Source organism: Anopheles coluzzii, chromosome 2 (genome assembly GCF_943734685.1).
Source record: "Anopheles coluzzii chromosome 2, AcolN3, whole genome shotgun sequence".
NCBI classification, from domain to species: Eukaryota; Metazoa; Arthropoda; class Insecta; order Diptera; family Culicidae; genus Anopheles; species Anopheles coluzzii.
The window spans coordinates 53507844-53531393 of NC_064670.1; the positions used below are offsets into that span (position 1 = coordinate 53507844).

General features: G+C 46.5%; 1 protein-coding gene across 5 annotated transcripts in view; it reads right to left on the minus strand.

The window, feature by feature from the left end:
* Nucleotides 1-2257: 2257 nt before the first annotated feature.
* Nucleotides 2258-23550, minus strand: part of LOC120949010 (mucin-22) — a 53144-nt gene continuing 31851 nt past the window's right edge. For 2 of the 5 annotated variants that reach the window (XM_040365934.2, XM_049605085.1), the window contains exons 3-4: nt 2801-11028; nt 2258-2733 (exon numbers count right to left, since the gene is read on the minus strand). In XM_040365934.2, coding sequence (XP_040221868.2) covers nt 2455-2733; nt 2801-11028 — 8507 coding nt within the window. In that variant the 3' untranslated portion in view covers nt 2258-2454. The remainder of the gene's footprint in view (nt 2734-2800; nt 11029-23550) is intronic. The other 3 variants (XM_040365938.2, XM_040365937.2, XM_049605086.1) reach the window with 3 other exon arrangements.

The following is a 23550-nucleotide window of genomic DNA, read 5'->3' on the forward strand; positions in this document are numbered from 1 at the left end:
TATGTCAATCCTTGATCTCCATAGGGGAAGGTAGGTAAAGATGAACACGTTAAGGGAAATGGTAAAAATCTAGGGATATATAAGTGCAACGACCATGAAATTGTGCATACATTATCTTACACTCATGTTTTATCAGAAAATGTATTAAAATTTTTATATTTTCATCAATTTTTGCGTTTTTTTCATGAATGAAAAACATGATTTTTTTCGTCCAGTTTTGAAATGTTCGGGTAAGACGGCCACCTGATATGGGAAAGATGGACACCATGGAAGATAAGATAGACACCTATAAAAAACGTTGGAAATTGAAGAGGTTTCTAGTATTTTTACATATCCTATTGCTTTCCACATCATGGTACGTACATAAACCAATTCTAGGCCGATTGCAACGACGGATCATTCAGCCATGAATTTAGGAATTGTAAGCGGCGCGAATACATCGTAGAATGCAGCATCTATAGCATTATTGAAATATCGCGCAGTAACAGCTGACGTTGCTTCAGCTTACAGAACAACACTCTAGAACTTTCTTTTAGGAAATACTGCACAAAAAGTCCTCGACCCCAGTATTTTAAAGAGATTTGTTAATAGTTTAATATTTCTGATGTCATATCAGTGTTTCCTCTTTTTGTTGATAAAAGTTGTCCAACTCTTGGCAAGATATTGGGGTTCGCGAAGTGTGTCATCAGCGCCGAGCGAGTAATAGCATAACAAATGGCGACTATTTTGACCGGTGTTCTCGCTTATTTAAAGTGTTCGTCTTTCCCGCATTAGTGTCATGATATTTAAAACACCAGAAAACAATATTTTGTATTGTTTTCTATCTCATTCTTTCGCCTGTTTTTTCATTAATGATCACGACAATTCATTCATGAAATAAAACTTCCAAAAATATAAACAATACAAGTTGTAGAGCTTAAGATCCGCAGTAGTCAAATTAGATCCACAAGGGTGCGCACGATTAAAAATTTATTTTGTTCGTGGATTTAAACCATGTTGCATATATTATGCCAAAAATGTTCTTAAATGTGTCGTTTAACTTTAAGTTAGGATGCATTGTTGTTTTTTTCGAAAATTACCTTTTTCATGCATTTATGAGAAGTGTCCATCTTACCTGCAGTGTCCGTCTTTACCTACCTTCCCTTAGCAATAATTTATGAAATCAATTTTCATCCGGCTAGCAAATAAAAAAAAAGGACAAATTAAGAATGTCCGCATATATTATGGGACATTAATTTTTGATAGGAAATGGGACTGTTTGTCTAACTAAATGAGTCAAATAAAAAAAATCCTGTTATATGATATTTATACGTCACCCTACTGGTTAGATCGGCCTGCAAGAAATGTAAACGCTTTATTTTTTTTTGTTTTAAAGGTTATTGATGAAGTTTAAACCACTTTTTTAATTTTTGGGTGAATTATTTCAATATACTTTGCTGCATTCGAATTAAGTTGACTGCCCCTGTATAAAGTGCGCATATGTGTATCGGCAGAAATATTTCATAATAACGTTCATGAAATATTTCAATTTAAATGTGAAGAATTGTGAAACAAATGAATTACTGCGCTTATTAAAACTATAACAAAAACGACTGTTTCATTGTTGTTTTATAGTTTCTTTCCAACAAGAAGTAATTGGGTAAGAAGAAACGATACACAGATTACAATAAATTACAGCAGCTTTATTTCGATGTACCTGTTTCATTTGGGCGTGCATTGCTGTAAAAGCGCACTCGTCCTATGCTAGTACAATCTTATTGGTCGTATGTGATTAAAAGATAGTAGCTCACAAAAGCTCGATTGCTCAATGGTTCACCGTCATTTGCTTTGCGAAAACAATGGTACAAAATGTCAGTACAAACTCACGTGAAAGCTAATTTTCGCAAAGCGCTTGAAAGCTCAGTAGTTAGAACAGCATAAAATCGATTCTAGCTACACTCGCTCGTATGAACGACAGTGAACCGGAGAGAAATCCGGAGGCAAAAAATTTCTTGTCGGTTTTGTTTATCATCGAAATCAATCTTCATGCAAAATCCCCAAGCAAACGGTGAATTTTACGGAAGAAGGAATTATTTACACTTTCGTGCTGCATCCGACGCTCACTTAAAGCTAGGCGTTAAATACTAGTTTTCCTAGCGTAGTTTGTATATCGTAGTTGGCGATCGAGACACCAAACTGCGCTCGATCGACGGCAGCTAGCTGTGGAGTGCTTTATGCCGCTCGCTCAGGGACATTTCTTGCTGACTAGAACTGGAGCAGTGCAGTGAGTGAGCGGTATAGGTTTGTCCGAAAGAACCTGCACCAAGCGCAATCCACACTGGCACCAGTTCACGTTGAGTACGTTCAGTTGCGTTTCGGGAAAGAAAGGACAGCTGAAAGGGTTGTGCTGAAACACGATGAAGAACTATGGCAGATGGGGCTCGTTTGCTCCTTGGAGACGAATAGCTATCGTCTCTAGAACAAACTTCGGCGACGGTTACCGATGTTAATCCACTCGACCGGAAGTTCCGAGCGTTCTTGCATCGGTGTCGATTGGCACTCTGGGATCTTCTGGACACGCTCACAGCGGCGACTGACTCGCCAGTAGACGTAACCCTTCGGGCAGCGGAACATGTTCGGCTGCAGACCTGATCGTCCTTGTGTACAGCGCAAGAAGGTGGAGCTGCATTTTTGATCGTCGATCGCGAAGTGACCATCAGTCGGGCAAAGCGGTTCCATCGAGCCAAGCTGCATCTGTAAGGGGAGATAATGTCATCAGCAAAGGAGACGGAGTTGTTGTTTGAAGTATTAAGAAACTTACAACCGGCAGCTGCCGTGTACTACGTAGTTGCGATCGTAATTTAGCTGCCGTGCAGCGGTCATCGCCCTCAGCAGGTGCTGTGCACTGTGTTCGGTCCTCCTGGTAGACGGTGTCGTTGGGACAACTAAACACGACGATGCTGTAATCGTAGCTGTTGGGTTTCTCCGTACACTGATAGAATAGATTGCAGTTCTTGGGATGACGCTTGAAGCCGGTCGGACATACAAACCGATCCTGATCTTCGTCAACTGGTGGGCATGAGCTCATGCAACCAGCTGGACACTCCTGAGAGGCCGGTTCCGTGCTTGATTCCATACCTTCGGTTGTTTGCTCCTGACCGGCAGCTTCGGTGGTCATCTCGGACTGACCCATTGTGGTCATCTCCTGCTCTCCACTAGAAGACGTTGTTGTTTCCTGTGGAGAGGCTGTAGTTGTCTCCTGTTGATTACTGCCAGTGGTAGATTCCTGGGCAGCCATAGTCGTTGTTTCCTGTGCGGCCATGGTCGTTGTTTCCTGTGCGGCCATGGTTGTTGTTTCCTGTGCAGCCATCGTCGTTGTCTCCTGAGCTGCCATCGTGGTCGATTCCTGAGCACCCATCGTCGTTGTCTCCTGTGCCGCCGTCGTGGTGGATTCCTGGGCAGCCATCGTTGTCGTTTCTTGGGCGGCCATTGTTGTCGTTTCTTGAGATCCTTCAGTCGTGGCAGCCGCTTGGGTAGTTTCCTGACCAGCCATGGTGGTCGTTTCTTGAGCCGCCATATCCGTGGTCGTCATCATTTGCTGCTGTGTCGTGGTTTCTTCCTTCGGGGCAGCTGTTGTTTCGGTGCTCATGGAATCGGTAGTCGTCTCCTGCTGCCCACTGGCGGCAGTAGTCGCTTCCGTTTGCTGTGCAGTCGTCGTCATTTGTGCGCCTTCAGTCGTAGAACCTGGTTCTTCTGTAACAGAGGTGGTGGATTCAGCGTTCGATTCAGTAGTTTCCGGTGGGGCAGATTTGGAGCAATTGCGGGGTGGTTGGACGCTGTCCTCATGATTGCAGGTATTTACAGCGGGATCCCATATGGTACCCTCGGGGCAGTCGAAGTGAAAGACGGAAAAGTTTTCACCCATACCGTCCCAGTCAACGCAACGGTAGAACTTGGTACAGTCGTCCGGATTCGGAAAGAAGCCAGCCTCCGTGCAGTTCACTGGCGTCGAGGAGGAGGAAGAAGCTTTCATGCGCTCAGTGGTGGTGGGTTCGGACGAGGATTGCATGCTTTGGGTAGTTGCGGATGATGATGATGATGACGATGATGTTGTTGATGGTTGTGCGGAGGAGGTGGTAGTGGAGGTTGTGCTTTGTGTAGTGGTGGATGGGGGTTGTGTTTGGGTAGTGGTAGTAGAAGCAGTTGTGGAGGGAGCTTGTGTGGTAGTAGTGGTAGTAGTAGATGTTGTGGAAGGTGCTTTAGTGGTAGTTGAAGTAGTAGTAGTGGTAGTAGAAGCAGTAGTAGATGTAGTTGTTGTAGATGATGTTGATGATGATTGTGTTTGGTTAGTGTTATTGCTAGTGTTACCTGTCTGTCCGCCGCACATTTCAACAACATTCTCATGATTGCACGTTTGAAGCGCTTGATCCCATGCGGTACCTTCGCCGCAAGTGAAATCATACTTATTGAATCCACCCTTGCCGTTGTCTACACATCGGTAGAACTTGCGGCAATCGTCCGGACTTCCCATGAAACCCTCCTCAGTACATTCACCCGACGAAGAACCCATTGTAGTTGTCTGTTGAGAGCTTTCTGTGGTCATTTCACTACCAGCTGAGGTCGTCTCACTACCAGTTGTGGTCGTTTCACCCCCAGCTGTGGTCATTTCCTGCACCTGTACGGTCGTCATTTCGGATGCCATTTCATTGGAGGTGGTCATCTCCTGTCCTGTAGCGCCAGTAGTAGTCGTTTCTTGGGCCGACGACGAGGCACTTGTAGTTGAATCGCTAGGAGCCGTTGTCGTTTCCTGGTTTGTTTGGTCCGTTGTAGTAGTTTGCTGATTCGCAGAGGTAGTGGTAGCTTCCTGTGCTGCTGTGGTTGTCGTCTCTTGTTTGGCGGTGGTACTCTCCTGAGCGGGGGTTGTACCATCGGTGGCTGCATCGGTTGTTGCGGTGGTACCTTCACTTGTTCCCGTCGTCATGTCCGTGCCGCTCGGCTCTGGTTCAGGCTCTGGTGGACGATCGGCGCCGCAGTTGGGAATCTCGTACTCGTAGTTACAGGCCTGCTTGCTTTCGTCCCAGCCAGTGCCTTCTGAGCACGTAAACTCGTACTTCGTGTATCCTCCCTTACCGTTATCGACACAGCGATAGAACATCTTGCAGTTGGTGGGATGGGGTTTGAATCCTTCGGAATCGCATCCTTCAGATGAAGGCATTGTCGAAGTTTCGGTAGCTCCTTCAGGAGTTGTCGACGAATCTCCCGCCACCGTAGTGGATGTCTGACTCTGCGATTCAGTAGTCTGCTCCTGGGCGTTAGAAGTTGTCTCTTCCTTGGAAGCTTCAGTGGTTTGATTTTGAGTTTCGGTAGTTTGTTCTTGAGCGCTTGAAGAAGTTTCTGGCTTTGCTGCTTCAGTAGTTGATTGCGCCGTTTCTGGTTGGGCTGTTGTGCTAGTGCCGCTGGTCGTTTCCTGACTAGCAGCATCCGTGGCACCAGTGGTTAGAGACTCTGGTTCCAAGCTGCTCATTGTCTGCTCCGTCGTACTTGGCATGGATTCGGTAGACGATTGTGCCGGGGGCAAATATGTGTTGCCGGGGCCTGACGAACTTCCCGGATACTGGGAGGATGCAGTTTCACCTCCTGTGCCACACTTGGAATTTTGAACCGACGTCGGATGGTTACAGGCAAGAATGTCATTATCCCAAACTGTTCCGGGCCCACAAGTGAACTCGTACCGATCGTATCCACCGTTACCATTGTCGACGCATCGATAGAATTTCTTGCAGTTTGAGGGATGTTCCATGAACCCTTCCTGTTCACATACACCATTACTTCCAGCGGGTACTGCGGGTGATTGTGTGGTGGTCGTAGTTTGCTGCTGACATGGGGGAACTGTGGTGGACTGTTGTCCAGGAGCAGTGGAATCTTCGGTTCCGTTCGAGCTGTTTGACTCATTTGGTCCTTCAGGTCCATTCGGCCCATTAGGTCCGTTAGGTCCGTTAGATCCTTCTGGTCCGTTAGATCCTTCTGGACCATTAGGTCCGTTTGGTCCTTCAGGTCCACCAGGACCATTTGGTCCATCCGGTCCGTTAGGTCCGCTAGGTCCGTTTGGTCCTTCTGGTCCGTTAGGTCCGTTTGGTCCTTCAGGTCCACCGGGTCCGTTTGGTCCATCCGGTCCGTTAGGTCCATTAGGTCCATTAGAAGACTCATTGGGTCCGTCAGGTCCATTTGGTCCATTGGGTCCATTGTTTGGTCCATCAGGCCCACTTGGTCCGTTGTTTGATCCGTTTGGTCCATTCGGTCCATTACTTGATCCATCAGGTCCATTAGACCCATTGCTTGATCCGTCAGGTCCATCAGTACCATTTGGACCACTAGGTCCATTTGGTCCGCTACCGTTACCTTCTGGTCCGTTGGGTCCACTACCGGTTTCATCAGGGCCATGCTGACCATTTGAAGACCCTTGTCCATTTGGTTTACCACATCGTCCATCCTGTACCGCCCAATCGTGGTTACAGCTACCGGCATTATCGTCCCATACCGTACCATCGCCGCAGCGGAATTCGTATCGCGTAAACTGTCCATTGCCATTCGAAACACAGCGATAGAACTTCTTACAATCATTTGGATCACCCATAAATCCATCCTCGGTACAGGCCGGGGCCATTCCCGATGCAGCTGGTTGACTAGTGCTGGAGCCGGAGCTGCCGCTACTTCCGGTAGTGGCCGCCGAGGTTGGTCGCTGTGTCGTACTTGATGGTTGTGCTGAAGGAGAAAGAGTGGTAGACTGAGTACTTTGCATAACAATGGTTGTGAGCATGGTGGTTGTTTGTGTGTTTGAAGTTGGTGTTGTGTTTGTGGTTGATGTTGGTGCGGTTGTTGTTTCTGTAGACGCAGATGGCGGCGCTGATTGTGTAGTGTGTACTGTTTGTGTAGTTGTTGCATGTGAAACGGTTTGTTCCGAGCTAGAAATAGAAGCCGAGGACTCCGTTGTCTGTGGTGTTGTGGGTTCGAGTGTAGTGGTGTGCTGTTGTGTAGTAGTGCTTGCTTCCGTAGAGGCTGGTTGTGTTGTGTTGGATTCCTCTGCCACAGGTGCCAGAGTAGTTGTTTCTTGTGTTGGTGTGTTAGGGGTGGTTGATTCTTCCGGCATCGTGGACTGTTCAGTGACTGTAGGTTCTTGTGTACTCGGTTCAATAGACGTTGTTACCTGCTGCTCAGTGCTTGAATGTGCCTGTGTGCTAGATGATTGAGTAGTGAATTGTTGTGTAGTGGTTTCTTGTGTAGTGTGTTCACTGTGCGGTGTAGTTTCGGGTGAAAGTGTGCTGGGTAGTGTTGTCGACTCATCGACGGTGGTTGTGGTTTGAACGGGTGCAGATGTTGAGGGCGTAGGTTCACTCTCAGTAGTAGGTGTTTGTTGAGGTGTGGTAGATTGTGTGGGTAAGAGTGATGCGGTAGTTTCAACCGAGGAAGGTTGTGTACTAGTTTCTGTAGATGTGTTTATGGGAGATTGTGTGACGGATGGTTGCGATACTTGTGTTTGTGTGGTGTGTGAGGAGGTGGTAGGTTCACCGGTGGTAGGTGACTGTGTGTTTTGTGCTTCCGTAGAAGTAGTTGGTAGTGTAGTAGAGCTTGCAGTAGCTGTTGTCACAGTTTCTTCCTTATTCGAACTCTGTGTTGTGGAAGGTTCCGCAGCGATGCTACTAGGTGTGAGTGTTGTTTGTGTAGTAGTAGTAAGTGTACTAATTGTAACGGTGCTTTGGCTAGTAGTGGACAGTTCAGTGATTGGTAAAGCACTCGGGGAAGCCATTTCACTAGCAGGAGATTGTGTTGAGGATACAGCCGCAGTAGACGATTGAGTACTGGACGAAGAGAGTGTTGTTGGTTCAGGTGAAGGCGTTTGTACGCTAGAGCTAGTAGTAGCAACAGTAGTAGTAGACGTAGTTGTTGTTGGCATTGTTGTTGGTGTGGTTGTTGTTTGTTCGACAGTCGTCGATGCTGGGGATGGAATTTCTGGAGCCGTGGTTGTTGTTGTCGTAGCGGAAGTTGTTTGTGGAGCAACAGTGGAAGTAGTAGTAGGGCTTTGATTGTCAATATTTTGATTCCCTGAAGATGGTTGGTTGCCTCCTGCATTCTGTTGATTATTTTCATGGCCTTGGCTGGAACCAATGGATCCTGACTGACTGTTCTGATTGTTTTCATTATTGTTGGAGCTTTGATTTGAATTGTTATTGTTCGATTGATTATGTTGACCATTGTTACTGGACCCTTGGTTTTCATTATTGCTGCCAGATCCTTGATTTTGATTAGTATTACCCTGCTGTTGGTTCGATTGATTTTGATTACTGTTGGAGCTCTGGTTATTGCTGTTATTCTGATGATTGTTGCTAGATCCTTGGCTCTGGCTATTCGACTGTTGACTTTCACCTTGATTATTGTTGCTCGATTGGTTGCTACTGCTGCTGCTGCTACTACTCTGACCTTGATTCTGATTGTTTGTTTGTTGATTTTGACCTTGGTTCTGATTGCTCCATTGGTTAGTACTACTTGAACCTTGATTTTGATTAGAAGATTGCTGACTTTCACCTTGATTATTGTTACTTGATTGGTTGCTGCTGCTGCTGCTACTCTGACCTTGATTCTGATTGTTTGTTTGCTGATTTTGACCTTGGTTCTGATTGCTCCATTGGTTAGTACTACTTGAACCTTGATTCTGATTAGACGATTGCTGACTTTGGCCTTGATTATTGTTACTTGATTGGTTGCTGCTGCTACTACTCTGACCTTGATTCTGATTGTTTGTTTGCTGATTTTGACCTTGGTTCTGATTGCTCCATTGGTTAGTACTACTTGAACCTTGATTTTGATTAGACGATTGCTGACTTTGGCCTTGATTATTGTTGTTCGATTGGTTGCTACTATTTTGTCCTTGATTTTGATTGCTCGATTGCTGACTTTGACCTTGATTCTGATTATTCGATTGATTGTTATTGTTTTGACCCTGATTTTGATTGTTTTGGTTGTTTTGGCCTTGGCCCTGATTGTTAAACTGATTATTACTGGTTGAATTGTGAGTTTGCATACTCGTTTGCTGACTTTCGCTGTGACTTTGGTTATTCCACTGAGTATTACTGTTAGATTGCTGATTCTGATTGTTCCACTGGTTATTTTGACCCTGGTTATTGCTGTTCCACTGGTTATTGTTATTTTGTCCTTGGGTTTGACTGCTTTGACCCTGATTTTGGTTGTTCCATTGGTTATTACTATTTTGACCTTGGTTCTGATTGTTCCACTGATTATTTTGACCCTGATTCTGGTTATTCCACTGGTTGTTATTATTTTGACCTTGATTCTGATTACTCCACTGGCTATTCTGACCTTGGTTGTTGTTATTCCATTGGTTGTTACTATTTTGACCTTGGTTCTGATTGTTCCATTGATTATTTTGTCCTTGATTTTCGTTACTCCATTGGTTGTTACTGTTTTGGCCCTGATTTTGATTGCTCCACTGGTTGTTTTGGCCTTGGTTTTGATTGTTCCATTGATTGTTACTGTTTTGATCTTGGTTCTGATTGTTCCATTGATTGTTTTGGCCTTGGTTGTTGTTATTCCATTGGTTATTACTACTCTGACCTTGATTCTGATTGTTCCATTGATTATTCTGACCTTGGCTCTGACCATTCCATTGGTTGTTACTACTCTGACCTTGATTGTTGTTGTTCCATTGCTGATTCTGACCTTGATTCTGATTGTTCCATTGATTGCTTCCTTCTGACCCTTGATTTTGATTTTGCCACTGGCCGTTAGACCCCTGATTTTGATTACTCCACTGATTGTTATTGTTTTGACCCTGGTTCTGATTGTTCCACTGGTTATTTTGACCTTGGTTTTGGTTATTCCATTGATTGTTGCTGTTTTGTCCTTGATTATTGTAGTTCCACTGACTATTTTGTCCTTGATTCTGATTATTCCACTGATTACTACCGGATGAACCTTGATTTTGGTTTTGCCACTGGTTATTAGAGCCTTGATTGTTCCATTGATTATTACCACTCGAACCTTGGTTCTGGTTACTCCACTGTCCACCTGATCCTTGATTATTCCATTGATTACTGCCACCAGAACTGCTGGAACTGGAGCTGCTGCTGCTACTACTACTGCTACTACTGCTGCTGCTGGAGCTGCTAGAGCTGCTAGAACTGCTCGAGCTGCTCGAACCCTGACCATTGTTTCCTTGTGTAAAAGTTGTCATGTTATTGTAGTTGCTCATCTGACTTGCTGCTGCCGTTTGGGAGCTAGTCGTGTTAGTTGTGATACCATTCTGCGTCATTGAACTACTGGCCTGGGTCATGTTTCTGTCCATCGAGGCATTCGATTGACTGAACGATTCTTGGTTCACAATGTAGTCGCTTTGCGAAATCTGTGTACAGCGTTCGACGGCACTCGCATGGTTGCAGGAACTGATTCGATCATCCCACACCGTGCCATCGCCGCAACGGAATGGAAGTTTATTAAAACTACCGTCCGCTTGAGCAATGCATCGGTAGAACACCTGACAATCATTCCTGTCACCAACGAAACCGTCCTCTTCGCACGGCACTCCATCGTCTATGATTGGCTTTTTGTCCTCTTTTTCCGAATCCCCAGTGGCTGGCTGTTCCTGTCCCGTTCCGGTGGGTGAATTACCTTCCGGATTTACACTGTTTTCAGCATCGCCATTCTGTTCGAGTTCTCCATTACCCATCGCCATCGGTTCCTGCTCGTTCTGCTCCATCGTTTGTGGTTCGGGTTCCGGCGCGGCAGGTTCCGGCTCTGGTGCCGCCGGTTCGGGTTCCGGCGCTGGTCCGTCGATTTCGTTACCAGTCTCCCGGCACTCCTCTCGCTCCGAGTCGCGTGGATGTACACACACATTTTCGTTCATCGAAAAAACGGTTCCTGGTCCACAGCGGAACTTGTACGCCGTCAAACTATCACCTTCCTGAACGCAGCGATAGAACACGGCACAGTCGTTGGGATCGACGGCAAAGCCTTCCTCCTGACATTGGAATTTGGCAGCTGTAAGGAATGAAAAATATAAAAAAATGTTAGTTTTAAAATATAACAGCATTGCATTCTTTTGAAAAATCTAAAGCTGACAGTAAATCATTTACCACATGTTAAATCATCCTTTGCGGTCGCAGTGCAGTCAAGTGAACTACTCTCAGCACCACCACAAATGAACATGTTTAACGGATGAGTGAGAGTCCGTCATAAGTAATCATGAGCAATGCAATACGCAACACCCCATTGCATTAAAAGCTTGTGGCTTTGGGAAAATCATTATCTTCAAGTTGACCAAAGGTTGGAGCCAAAAGCTTTGCAAGTTTTCTCAATTAACGCTCAAGAAGTTCAATAAAAAGTAGATGAATGCAGTCGCTCGGTGTCTACCATAGAGTTTTCTAATTGCGTTGGATCCCAAGCAGGGATGAGTTAAAATAAAGAAGAAAAAGAAGAAAGAGCAGCAAAAGGATAAGAAAAAAGACTCCGCTTTAAGAAAAGTTTGTCGCGCTCGTGCACGGCTCAAAAGGTCGCGTAAGCTCAGCTCGCTAAGGGTAGCTTCGGAGCGGTGCCGTACAAAGCAAAAACACAGCTGATCGCACAATGAGATGGTGTCGATGAAAAGTGTAATTGATTTCCTCGCCCATTGCGCCATCGCCAGCGCTATCGTTTGTTCCAAGAAGTAGGTTTCGCATTTCGCTCGATCGATCTGTGCCCGGGCGCAAAAGTAATGATACGAATCAGGGGGAACTGGTGCGGGAGCGGAGCGCTTGGTGCCCCGGAACCTTTCTGCGGCGAAGCGTGGATTTTATTTTATTCTGTGCCTCTCGTCTGGCTTCAGCTGTAGTCTGTTGATGCTGGATTCTGAAGGGTAAACGTAACGCAAACACCTATCTCAGGTGCTGTCAGCGCGAACAAGATTATCCCTTTATAACAGTCAATAAATCAGCAGTTGAAAAGGGACTCTCTTCCTCGGTTTGCAGGTCTTGAGTAGGTCTTCGTTTCGTTTTGCTTGTTTCTTCCTTCATTTTCCGCCCCGTTCGTTCAGCATCGAAACCATCGTGGTGGAAAAACGCAGAGCTCCTATACATTTCTTCCAGCCTGTTGCCGCGATGGAGTATTTTACTAGGCGCCACAAGCCGGGCCCACTCCCCCTGAACCAAGTCTAGCCATCGTTTATTTATGCGTTCGAAACACGATAAACCTAATTGGATGTCATCTTTGGATTTTCCATCACTGCGATAGCTGGGCTGATGTAGGCAATTCTAAACGGTTTCTCGAAACGGAGCAGCATCACTGCGGGGTTTTGATATTTGATACACTTCGCTCATGAAGAGCTTGCTCAGTGATTTCGGACAGCTTTTTTCCAGTAAAATCATCCACTGCTTGCTTGTTGAACTGAAACTACGCCTGACGAGTCACACTTACTGAGACACCTTGCAGAGTGGTAAGAAAAATTCACCGATTCTCAACACCAGCCCACCAGCAGGCAGGCGGCTAGGGTAGAGATGGGATACAAAAAAATAATTCAACACTTGAAGCGACGGGACAGGACAACCGGTTCCGGTGGACAGTACTGACAGTGGTGCAGATTAGCGATTGATTAAAGCGTTTCAATCTGCATAAATTTACACCTCATTATGTGCAGCGAGCGCGACAGAGCAGGATAGCAGTCCGGTAGCAGTAGAAGTTGTAAATCGAGCCTCATTTAGCGCGATAAGGTGTGACAAGGTGTTTAGATAATGACGGGTGTGCGTGGGTGCGCGAAGCGAAGTGTGCCCGACCGTCTGCGAGCTTCGGGGGGGGAGGTAGTTTGATTGAGAGATTAGAATAATTGAACGCGCTTTCGTCTTAAGCCCACGCAAACTGTGTGTTTGTGTGTATGAGAATACTTTTTTTTATGTCGTTCTACTTCACGCTTGTAGGTGATGGTGTGAAGATAGCAAACAATAGGCCACCTTTTTCATCTGACCGCGAAGTTGAATGACGCCGGTCCTTGAGCCTGTTTTGCATTTCAGCATTCTAGGGGTTTGAGGCCCTGACTCAAGTGCCTCCGGTGTGGTAAAACGTTGGTGGTTAACAACAAAAAAGGCGACTTGCAAATACTGAAAGGTGGAATATAAAACGTCCCACTGAATGGGCTAATTTAATCGAACGCGCACGGAGCGAAAGGCGGCGGAATAGGGAACACATTGAACGCATCGGCAGCTATTTGAATGTTGGGCCCCCTATTTGAAAGTGCGAGTGCATGAAATTGAATTTTCCACATGGTTGTGCGGCACTGGGGAAAGCAATTGTTGCTGAAGGTGGGCGACCGAACCATCGATTAGAAAGAAGAAAAAAAAACACTGGAAATCCTATTTGCTGCGTACGGCTTCGGACGGAGCAGAAGGGCGGAAAATATGTCCCACTGGCTGGTTGGTTGTTGTAGCATTAGAGGAAATTGCTTTTTTTCCCCTTCTGTTGTTGTGTACTCTAACTCTCCCCTCTAAGCGAAGTCGTTCGGTGTGATCATATCGTTTATGTTTGGATTCTGCTCGGTGCGCGAAGGTGGAAAAGTTTTAATTTGTACCCATCGGTGAAAGCACGGCCGCTACTCGGGGAGAGCGATCCAAATCACCTTCTAGACATGGGAAGCGTTGAGCAGGTATTTGGAAAATTCAATTGCCTGCACTTGTTCTGATTCCGGGTGCTCTACACATATCTGGCTTATTTTGTGTGAAAGAAAAGCAACGGGAGGACAAAATTGGCGCATGTAATTTGATTTCCCGTTGTCTTCGTTTTGGCACAGAGTGCGCAAACAGAGTAGAAAAGTGTAAGCAGCGATCTTAGCGTGGAGTTTTTCGGAATTGGAATTTGTGAATGCAATTTGACTTTCTTCCTTACCGCGGCAAACTCGCACGAAAACACATTTCTTACACCACAAACATGACGGAAAAACAAACGACAAACGAGCGGCACCGCTGCACGCTCGACGAAACTGGGCGGAAGCGTATTTATCATTCCGCAAAAGTCGCTGAAAACTAAGGAGCCCCAAAGTTCTGATCCGACGAAAAGCTCCAGAAGGCTTCACCGAAGTGGGAAAAATAAAAACATTTCATCATTTGTTTACGACAGCAGCAGCAGCAGCAGTAGCAGTGATACTGACTCAACGAGCTGGCGCAAATTGTCGCGAGGAGGATGGCGGATGAAGAGACTCGCAAGACGCCAACCGACGCACCGAACGCGTTCCAAAAACAAATAAATAAGAACATGCGCAAAACAATGAGCGATGTAAGAACAAATAAAGATGTTTCATTTCCAGACCCCCCGGGATTCTGGCACATCTGTCAAAAAGTTTGCTCCTTCTACCTCTTCCCATGGGTCGAGAGGTGCATGCTTAAGCGGGGACGAATCATTTCTCACCAGCATTAAATCATAATACTCAACTAAAGCTGCAGCCAGCTTATTGCTGGCTTAGTAAATCCCAGTCGGAAGGCACGACAATCAAACGCCGTGTACCGTGCTTCCGGAGGCGGCGGCACCAAGTTTCGTCCCGCATCCTGCACTCCGCTCCTACCCAATCTCGCAACCACCAGCAGCTGGTTGAATTTCGCACGAACCCCAAAACTTAGCGCCCGGTGCTTGTAATCCGTTCCGGCCGGGAGCATTTCCGCTTATATTTGAAACGATTCTTAGGGTTGCGCGACAAACGACAAGCGCCTTCGTTTATGATCTCCCACGAGCATATATCCTTTAGCCGTTGCAGGCCACGGGGTCGGGAATGGCCGCGATAGATTGCAGCGATATTGCACCGAGCGAAATGAAATAAAAACACGATCGTTGCTGATGTTTGGGAATGGGGTTTTGTTCCTTTTTTTAGGGGGCTCCACGGACCGGAATAGCGAGGAACTTTATCATTTAACGAAGCGAACTGCTCTGCGATGTTTCTTTCGTTTCGCGAAGGACAGGGGATTTCATCTGTTGGGAAATTCCGTTTTTTTGGTTGCAGAATTTGAATAAGCTGTAAACTTTCACGGCAATTAATTGGTACGCATTTGGAATTTGAGTGCAAGGACACATTGTTGTCTAGTGTGATTACAGCAAAGTACCCAAAAACCCTGCTAATCCAAAGTATGCGCCCACAAGCAAACGGGACAGTAATGAAGATTATAATTATTAATTTCTTTCGAGCCCCAGCACCGGAGCATTGCCGAGACACGTGACACCGGTTCCCACAACTGAACCTGAAACAGTTCCTCGTGCGATTTTGAATCCCAGCAGTATCAGTGCGGCCGGTAGTTTGTAATAAACCGTTCCACAGACTGGATAGGAATGAGAGTAAGTTATCACTTGCTTCTGCAGCTTCTGACGCTCTCAGTATATTGCTCCACACTGTGCCGACCAACCATCCGCTCAGGCCTGGGGGCAAACGAAAATGGGGAGCACAAACACTCTATTTCGCGGGCGGAAGGGCATCACCCACCAGGCACAAGTATTTCAGCTCCAAACACACACACACCACATACAAGAGCCGTGCGTGAACGTGCACTACTAACACGGGGCCATCACGCGCATTAGTCTCCCTTGCGCTCCGGTCCTTAGACTAGGTCTGCCGTTGGCGTTGCGCATCCGAGGGAATAAATTATTAAATCTGATTATTTATAATTGTATGATATTATTTATTAGCCCCGGTATCGTGTGACTCGTTCAGATTTATTCGCACACGGTACCGCCTCCGGCCTCCGTCGATGCAGCGGGTGGCGGTGGCGACCGCTAGTTTCCCTTCTCCGAAGTCGAGATGAGCGGATGTTTGCGTTCTCAGGGTGTGAAAACTGGCGGAAAATTTACAAGCTTCACCGTTGCGCCTACGGTGCGCTTGAGCTAAGGGCGATCGGAAGGTCGGTTGCATCTTACCCAAGCGCGTTGTTTGTTGGACCCGGGATGGGTTGCCAAGCGTGGTCGGCCCAGCGTTTGGAACAGGTTTGGCTCAGCGCTAGGACTATGGTCAGCAAACGCTCGGCATGTCGGACGTCAGCCTTCGATGCGATTATGAGTGCACTTTGACTGCGAATAATTTTCACCCTGCCCTGGTGTCGTCGGGCAAGTTGTGCCGGTACTGGTGCTGGATGTAGCTCCGTTTCCTCCCGTTACAGGAGATTTGGCACACCAGCTCACGCTGCTCGCCTGCCGTGCAACGGTGTTCGTTTCCCACACGCGAGAGTCCCATTCCCAGACACGAGAGACGAGCGCTGGTGTAAATGCATATCGATACATTTACAGCCCCAACCAAAACAGGCCCCGGAGAAACGGTCGGGCCGAGTAGAACCCACACACTGTAGTAGCAACTGTAGCATTTTCCGTTCGGTGGAAAAGCACCGCAAATCATAGCTACGGTCGACTGATGACTGGTGATTTATTTGCTGTTTGTTGGTCGGGGTGAAATGGTATTTTGATCCGCCAATGTGCATAATAAATCAGTGCATTTTGATGCAAAAGGGCAGCAGTCGGCATTGGTAGATCGATTTACGGAAAGCGCCCACAAAATGGCCCCCGCGCTAGATGATTGTTTATTTTGTGATCATTGCGATCGGTGTGTGTGTATGTGTGCGAGGTCGTGGTGAAGCATTGTTTAATGGTTGATGAAAATCAATATAAGGAGTGTTAGTGTACGGGGAAAACGAGCTTTTTCGATTGCATAAACGTGATGGGTTGAGTGCTGAGTGAGTGAGGTTATTTAACGCGCTGTAATGAAGGCTAATGGTGTAGGAACATGTCGATTTATAACCACGTTTAATTAATTATGACATATTTAACTAAGCTCGCTTAGTTTAAACAGGAAAAAATTACCACAAAGTGGCAACGTTTTTTTCTTATTACTGGGTTATGCTGAGAATGGGAGCTTAATTGAAGCTTCTCATTGTTCGCTTGTGATAAAAAAATCCAATTCTATGTTCCTGTAAATAGACGTTTCGTTAGATGCTATTTATAGTACTAAGGATGGATTGCACATCCAAAAAAGAGGATTTAATTCCTATTTTTTGCTGCCTGATGTGTCACGAGAGTTTCAAACACGCGAAAGAAAAATCTGCCTTTCGGGCAAGGAATAAGTTTGCCAGCAAAGAGATGTGCCAATATGCGAACCGAAAACTCTTGGATCGGCGTAATAAAACGACAAGAATTTTCGTAACGAAGAGAGGCTGACGGGTAATGAAAAACTTTTTGGCGCAACCCGCTCCTTTCAGATTGAAAAAAGTATCGAAAAATAAAACTTCTCCACTTGCAGCTTTTCCCAGGCACCCCAGGGGCGGGGTGGTGCGGGAAGCAAAAGCCCATAAATATTATCGGTTATAATTCATCGCTGTTGTCATATTTTGTTCACTGTTGTCACTCGGTACCGTCTTCATCCGGTGGCAATAAAAAAGGATGTGATCCTCGACATGACCGTGTGAAACTTTTTTTTATTTTTTTTTGTTTAGTTTGGTCGGGACTCCTTTCCTCGACCAAACTTTCCACCGGTCAAAAGCTCCAGCACGAGCTTCACGGCGAAGCGAAGAAAGAAGGTCGTGAAAATATGGACTCCTTAATTGCTTTTATACGCGACAGCTGCCGATGAGCTTCGTACCTGAATCTGCCACCTCGATCTCGACCTCGGCACCACCCCATCGTGATCCACCGGTGGCCATACGAGAAGGTACGAGACGTGCCTTACCGGCAGCTATTGACATGATAGCTTCACACATACACACACAAAGCACACGTGAAAAAGGGTTTGGCTGAAGGGCCGTAAAAGTATTCCATACCAAAACTACCTTTCTCTCGGTCCCCCCCTCTCGCACCATTTGGCACTGACAAACGTCAAACGAAACAATGGAACGAAGCACATTCCTGCTGACACAATCTCGGCACCACTTTAGTGGCTGCACGACGGTAAAAAGACAGTTTTTGGGGCGGATGTTGTCGGAGTATTCGGATAGCATTTTTGGCACACTCGGTGTTTTAAAGGGTTTGAGGTGTGGCTGGAAGCATTAACTCCCCTATTCCGCATCCCGCGACCGTGGCAAGGCAGCCAATAATGGAGGATAGTTTACCTCCCGGGGCAATCGCCACAACTATGAGGTGCGTTACAACTGATGCCGTTACACCTACCTCCACCTGGCCACTTGATAGCTTAATCAAGCGGTCCCGGGTTAATCTACGGGTGCCGGCGAAGTTGGCGATAAGATTGACACCTGAAGCCACGAACAGCCCGGGTGTAATGATCGTAAATGTTTATTCGCCGCGTATCGTAAGAAGCTTGGCGGTATCGTATCATCGTAAAAAGCCGAGAGTGGTTGGGTAGCGCGTGTCGTAGCTTTAAAAACATAAACAGAACCATTTCCAGCCGGTGAGATGTCCGGAAGTGTCCGGGGGGAGGGAGAATTATGGTTGAAAGATAAAAAGGGAAAACGGGCTCGACGAAAAACGCAACCGCGACCGACCGATTCTAATCATGCAACTTTCAACGAAGCGGGCGCTGTAGACAAGCGACGAGTAGACGTGGCGGCTGGGTCGATGTCCTTCGCCCGTAAGGGTGCCGACCCGCAAGGGCTGGGATTAATGTAATCGCAATAACAGTTACAAATGATAATAAACTCCAACGCGTCACGACCCTGCAGTCCGGCTGGGTACGCGTGGGGGTGCGAGGGGGGGGGGGGGGGTGGGGGGGGGGGGTAGTTGCCTCGGCGTTTTGCGTAAGTGCCGTCAAGGAATGGCTCGTCTCCAAATGTGCCTTTCAGGCGAATCTCTCGAAGAACCGCTCCTTCCCCTTCCTTTCCCCCCGGACAGTAGTTTTCTGCCCAAGGACCTTTACGCATGACCCCGACCCCGTGCTCGAGGCTCGATGAGCTAAACGGTTGATAAAGGTCGAGGATACCTCGTCTTTTGCAGCCTGCCGGCCTGGAAAGGAGCACTAGCAGCAGCAGCACCAGTGCTGATAATGATAATGATCATCGTTTCGAAATTATACCCTCAATTGCCGGTGGAGTGGACTATTATTACAACCGCACACTAAGGTACACTACAGGCAGCAGATGGGCGAGAAGATGTGCCGCGCCGTGCCGAGGTCTCGTTAGTAGCAACGCGGCGGACCGTTTATTTGTCCTGCCTTGCCCAGTATTTCCTTCCTTGGTTTTACTCAGCCACGGAATGCACCGTGCTGTAGGGATGACGATGACGGGTTACCCCACCCGCCCATTCTCCCCGTTGCCGATTGATTGCCACCGAGCGTTGGAAAGCGTGGAAGAAGGTGTGTGATTTTTCACTTCATTTCTGCCGTCGTTTTTAATTTTCACTCAGTTAAACTGATCGTTGTTGACGTTTGATGGTCGGTTTGGAGTGTGTGCGTGCGTTGTGTGGTATTTTTTTGCGCTTCCTTCGCTTAAACAGGTTTAATACTGAGCGGCAAGACACTGAGCAAAAAAAAAAAACGAGTAAATTGAAATCTCTGTTCGAGGAGGGGAGGGATAAAAACGAACAACAACACCGACGCATTGGTGGCTAATTGGGAAATTGATATCTCGGGAGCATCACGCATGAACTGACCGGAACGCTCATGTAATGTAATGCATCCGCTGATAGGCGTTGACAGAACGAGGGAGAGAGAGAGAGAGCGAGAGAGAATGAGAATGGTGAGGGGAGTGGTGTAGCGATAGAGCGCTTTCGTGCTATGATCGTATTACGGATAATTTAGCTTTCATTTGCTTATTGTAGCGTAATTGATAGAGTCGAGGTTCATCATTATTAAGAAGTCCAGTTATTAAGATCATGGTGGGTCTGTTTGGACTCGCTGTGTGTCGTCGTAGAGCAAAAAGGGTTCAAGGAAGTTTGTTGTTTTTCGTTTTGTATCTCTGCTTTGGACTCGGGTTTCCTCACAATACTCATTACAGAATACCAAGCAATTTAACTTAAAATGTGGTTTTTTATTGAAAACAAACGCATTAATCATTGTAATCGGATTATTTAGGGTTTGTATTCGATATTTTGATTCTATTTATTCTTAGAAATGTGTGCTTGTAGACCCTAATTGTACGCAGGAAAACTACCAAATCGAGTATTTGAAATGTTTTGATAACTTGAATTGGGTTTCTTTTGCAAAGGCTAAATGCTACAGGCTAGAGGTTAAAATGATTTTTAATGTACAAATTAACTAGCATTTGAAAAAGAGATGTATTTCATTGAAATATTTCATTAATTTTCATATTTTTTTGTTTTCTCTTTGCAGATTCCCTTTGCGAACGTGAGTTTTCCGGCATTTGAAGAAGGCGGCGGGCTTCCCAATTTATACATCCAGTCAACCTGTTGATACTTTTCTTTTTGATGTTTTTGTAATAAATAATTAGGGAATATTGTGATGTCCTGAAACACTGAATTAAAGTTTGAAAAACAATAAAAGTCTTGTACATTTTTAAACTTTCTTCTTAACATGAACGACCATCAGCACTAGTGCACGCGGACCCTTAATGGTCCTTTTCAGCATTGGCTTCAATTTTCGAACAACAAATCCAATATAACAAACCTCCCGATTGGGTGAGTAAGCTTCTAAACATGAATCTCCCCTTACACTATCGCGTTCGTGCTTCCGCAGAGCTTCAACGTTCAACTAACAAACAGCCAAACCAGACTCCAGAGTAATCGCCCCGAGGTGTTGTGTGCAAGTGGCCAGCCTACGATAGGAAGTTCCTTCCCGATGCGACATTAGCTACGCGCAAAGCCACAATGTGCGGTTTATTCCAGCCCGGGCTCACCGTTATTTCAACCATCTGCACCCCAACCATCATGCATCTGACTAATTGTATTGGCATCATCGATACTTAATCGTAGTCACAGTGCCACCCGATTCTGCCTTGACCTCGGTGTGACACGGCGCTCGATGCAATGGTGGCACAGTGGCCATAAGCTTCCCCTTCTCGCCTTCCCGTGCCACTCCCACCAGACAGTCTCCGAAGCCCTGCGGCAATGCGTCGCGCGCTGTGCGGGTTGGTTGGCCCCGTCCCGACTTCATTAATGAACTGGTTTGACAGAAGTCATTTCTTGCCGCTACGCAAGAGGATGCACGTCCCTGCTCATCGGACGGCTGTGCTTCTAGGGCACTGTGAGTGCAACGACCCGAGCTACAGCGATGCAGATCGGGACACACTCAACCCGACTCGACCATCACTTGTTAGTGTATCGTTATGAGCAATTGCATTTGCATAAAACCGCAATAAATATCGGTTTTAATTGCACTTGGAAGACACGGTACGGTGTTGTTTTGCGTCGGAGAAATTGGCGTCGCCCAGGACCCAGCACCACCTTTGCCCGGTTCTGGTTTCTGTAGCTGGCAGAACGTACCGTTGGGTGTGCGTGTAAGGCTGCGAGTGTTGGATGAATGATGGCCACCAAGATCGCGGGTCAGATCGATATCGAGTTGTGAAGGATGCACATTTTCGCGGTTGGTATGGAAATTCGGCCCTCTGGAAGGCCACGGTTCCTGCTGCGTTTCGGATCGGTTTCGCTGCGCCGCCATTTCCGGTGTCGCCACCCGATGGCCAATGGCAAATGGATAAATATTATTCCATACATAAACACGATCATCAATCACACCGTCGCGCAGTGCCACCATCGCGCGTTGTTGATGGCACTTTTTTCAAGTGTCCTCTCGCTCCCAAAGTTCTGTACAGTGACCGTTTTTTGCTCCCTTTCCTTCTCTTGGAAGATTACTCGCCATTTCAACGTTGGGACGAACAGGTAGCTATGTGGGAAAGGGAGGGGATCATTCCATAAGCAACATTGACTTTTTCCGCCCCACCCGTAGCGGTTGTTGGTAAGGTTTATTTATTTTCATTCGCCATTGACTCGTAATATTTTTCTATCGACGTGGAAAACGCGCCTGCCAACGGTAACGGAAGCCCACAGCTTGATGACATTCTCGTGATGGGGTAGGGAGGGGGGGGGGGTAAAAGGATTGGCTGAGCATATACGAACAAATTGAACTCACGCGAAACGTGTGCTTGTATGGCTCGTCCTGAACGTTTTGCTTTAGTGTGCCGATAGCCGTACGGTATAGGCCGACCATTGGAAAAGCCAGACAGGAAAGTAGCCTCACTGTGTGTGTGCGTATATGTGTGTGTGTGTGTGTGACGTTCTCCCCGAGTAGAGTGCACACTCGAGATCGTTTTGCAGAGAATGGTTAATGGATTCGTCGGAACTTGGCTAGGAGGCGGCCCCTCGAAAGGATGGGCGGAAAAATGGGCTGCCGGTGGGAGGCAGATTTGAATCTAAAATGGATTCTGCAACAGAGATGCAATTTTCAATCGGTCAAAATCGATCACTGATGTGAAGTGGGTTACGAGTTCCTGTCATTCTGTGTGTGTGTGTCTGCATGCATTGGGGGAGGTTAAAGGGAGCCGAAAGGGTGGGTTAGAATCGCCCGGCTGGGCCAGTATTTCCGAGTGAACCAGCCGGCTGTACCATGGAAAGGATATGATGGGTGTCATCGCATCGTCAGCGGTAGCACGGTTAGGTTACGAACGGTTTTGGTCGGATTTTGGAAGCAACGGAGGCAGGTTGGAGCGTACTCCCAACCTCCAATCCAACGCTGTCAACGTCGGTTTAGAAAATATTGCAAATGCTTTGCAAACACGGAGAAACCCACGTAAGGGAGGGAGAAGCATAAAAAATATCAATTTTTATATAGAACCCCAGATTGTGCGGGTGTGTGTACTGTTTTCCTTCAGCTTTAACCTAGATCGTAATAGAAAACCCATCAAATGCAGTATGCTAGCGCTGGTAGTGGTGGGAGCATTTTTGCCTCAATTCGATGAGGCGAATCTTTGCCCAGTAAAGTCACAAAGGCGACCAAAGTAGCCACTTGTCAAACAGTACAAACAAAATAAAAAAAAAAATGAAAAAGGCACGTTACGGCACCACTTGCACGGCAGCTGCTGGAAGTCATTTGGTCCGAATGCCGTGCGTGACGTTTACGATGTGTATCTACAGGGTGGACGGCAACTGTGCGGCCTTCATCGATGCCGATGCGTCTGACAGAGCATAGACTCGGGGACTTGGGAGTTGATTGCATTTTGGAGCTTCACATTTTGACAGGTTAATTATTGCGTTGTTGTTGCGCTATTCTTTTGTTTGTTTTAGAAATGCATCACCATAGTGCAATGGCGGTTATGCAGGTAATTTGCTTCGAAATAAAAAGACATTTTGATTCAACTATCAGTTGCACTGCTAGCAATAGAAAAAAATTGACAGACAATAAATGAAACTCGTAGCAAAGTTATCCCCGTGAAGAGAACGAGGATGAAAAAAAAATCACCTTCTACACGGTAACGCTTCAAATGATTATGTTTGCATTACACTTGCCACACATTGCTGCCTACACAGTCGGCCAAGTGGATGAGTACTCCAACTACAGATGGTTTGATTGTTTCAATTGATTCTCCTGTCACTCATTTCTCTTTCTCCCTGTTTGCTTCTTACACCTTTCATAAATGCACGCGTCACACGATCCATCACCTGCGGTTTTGTTTTCTG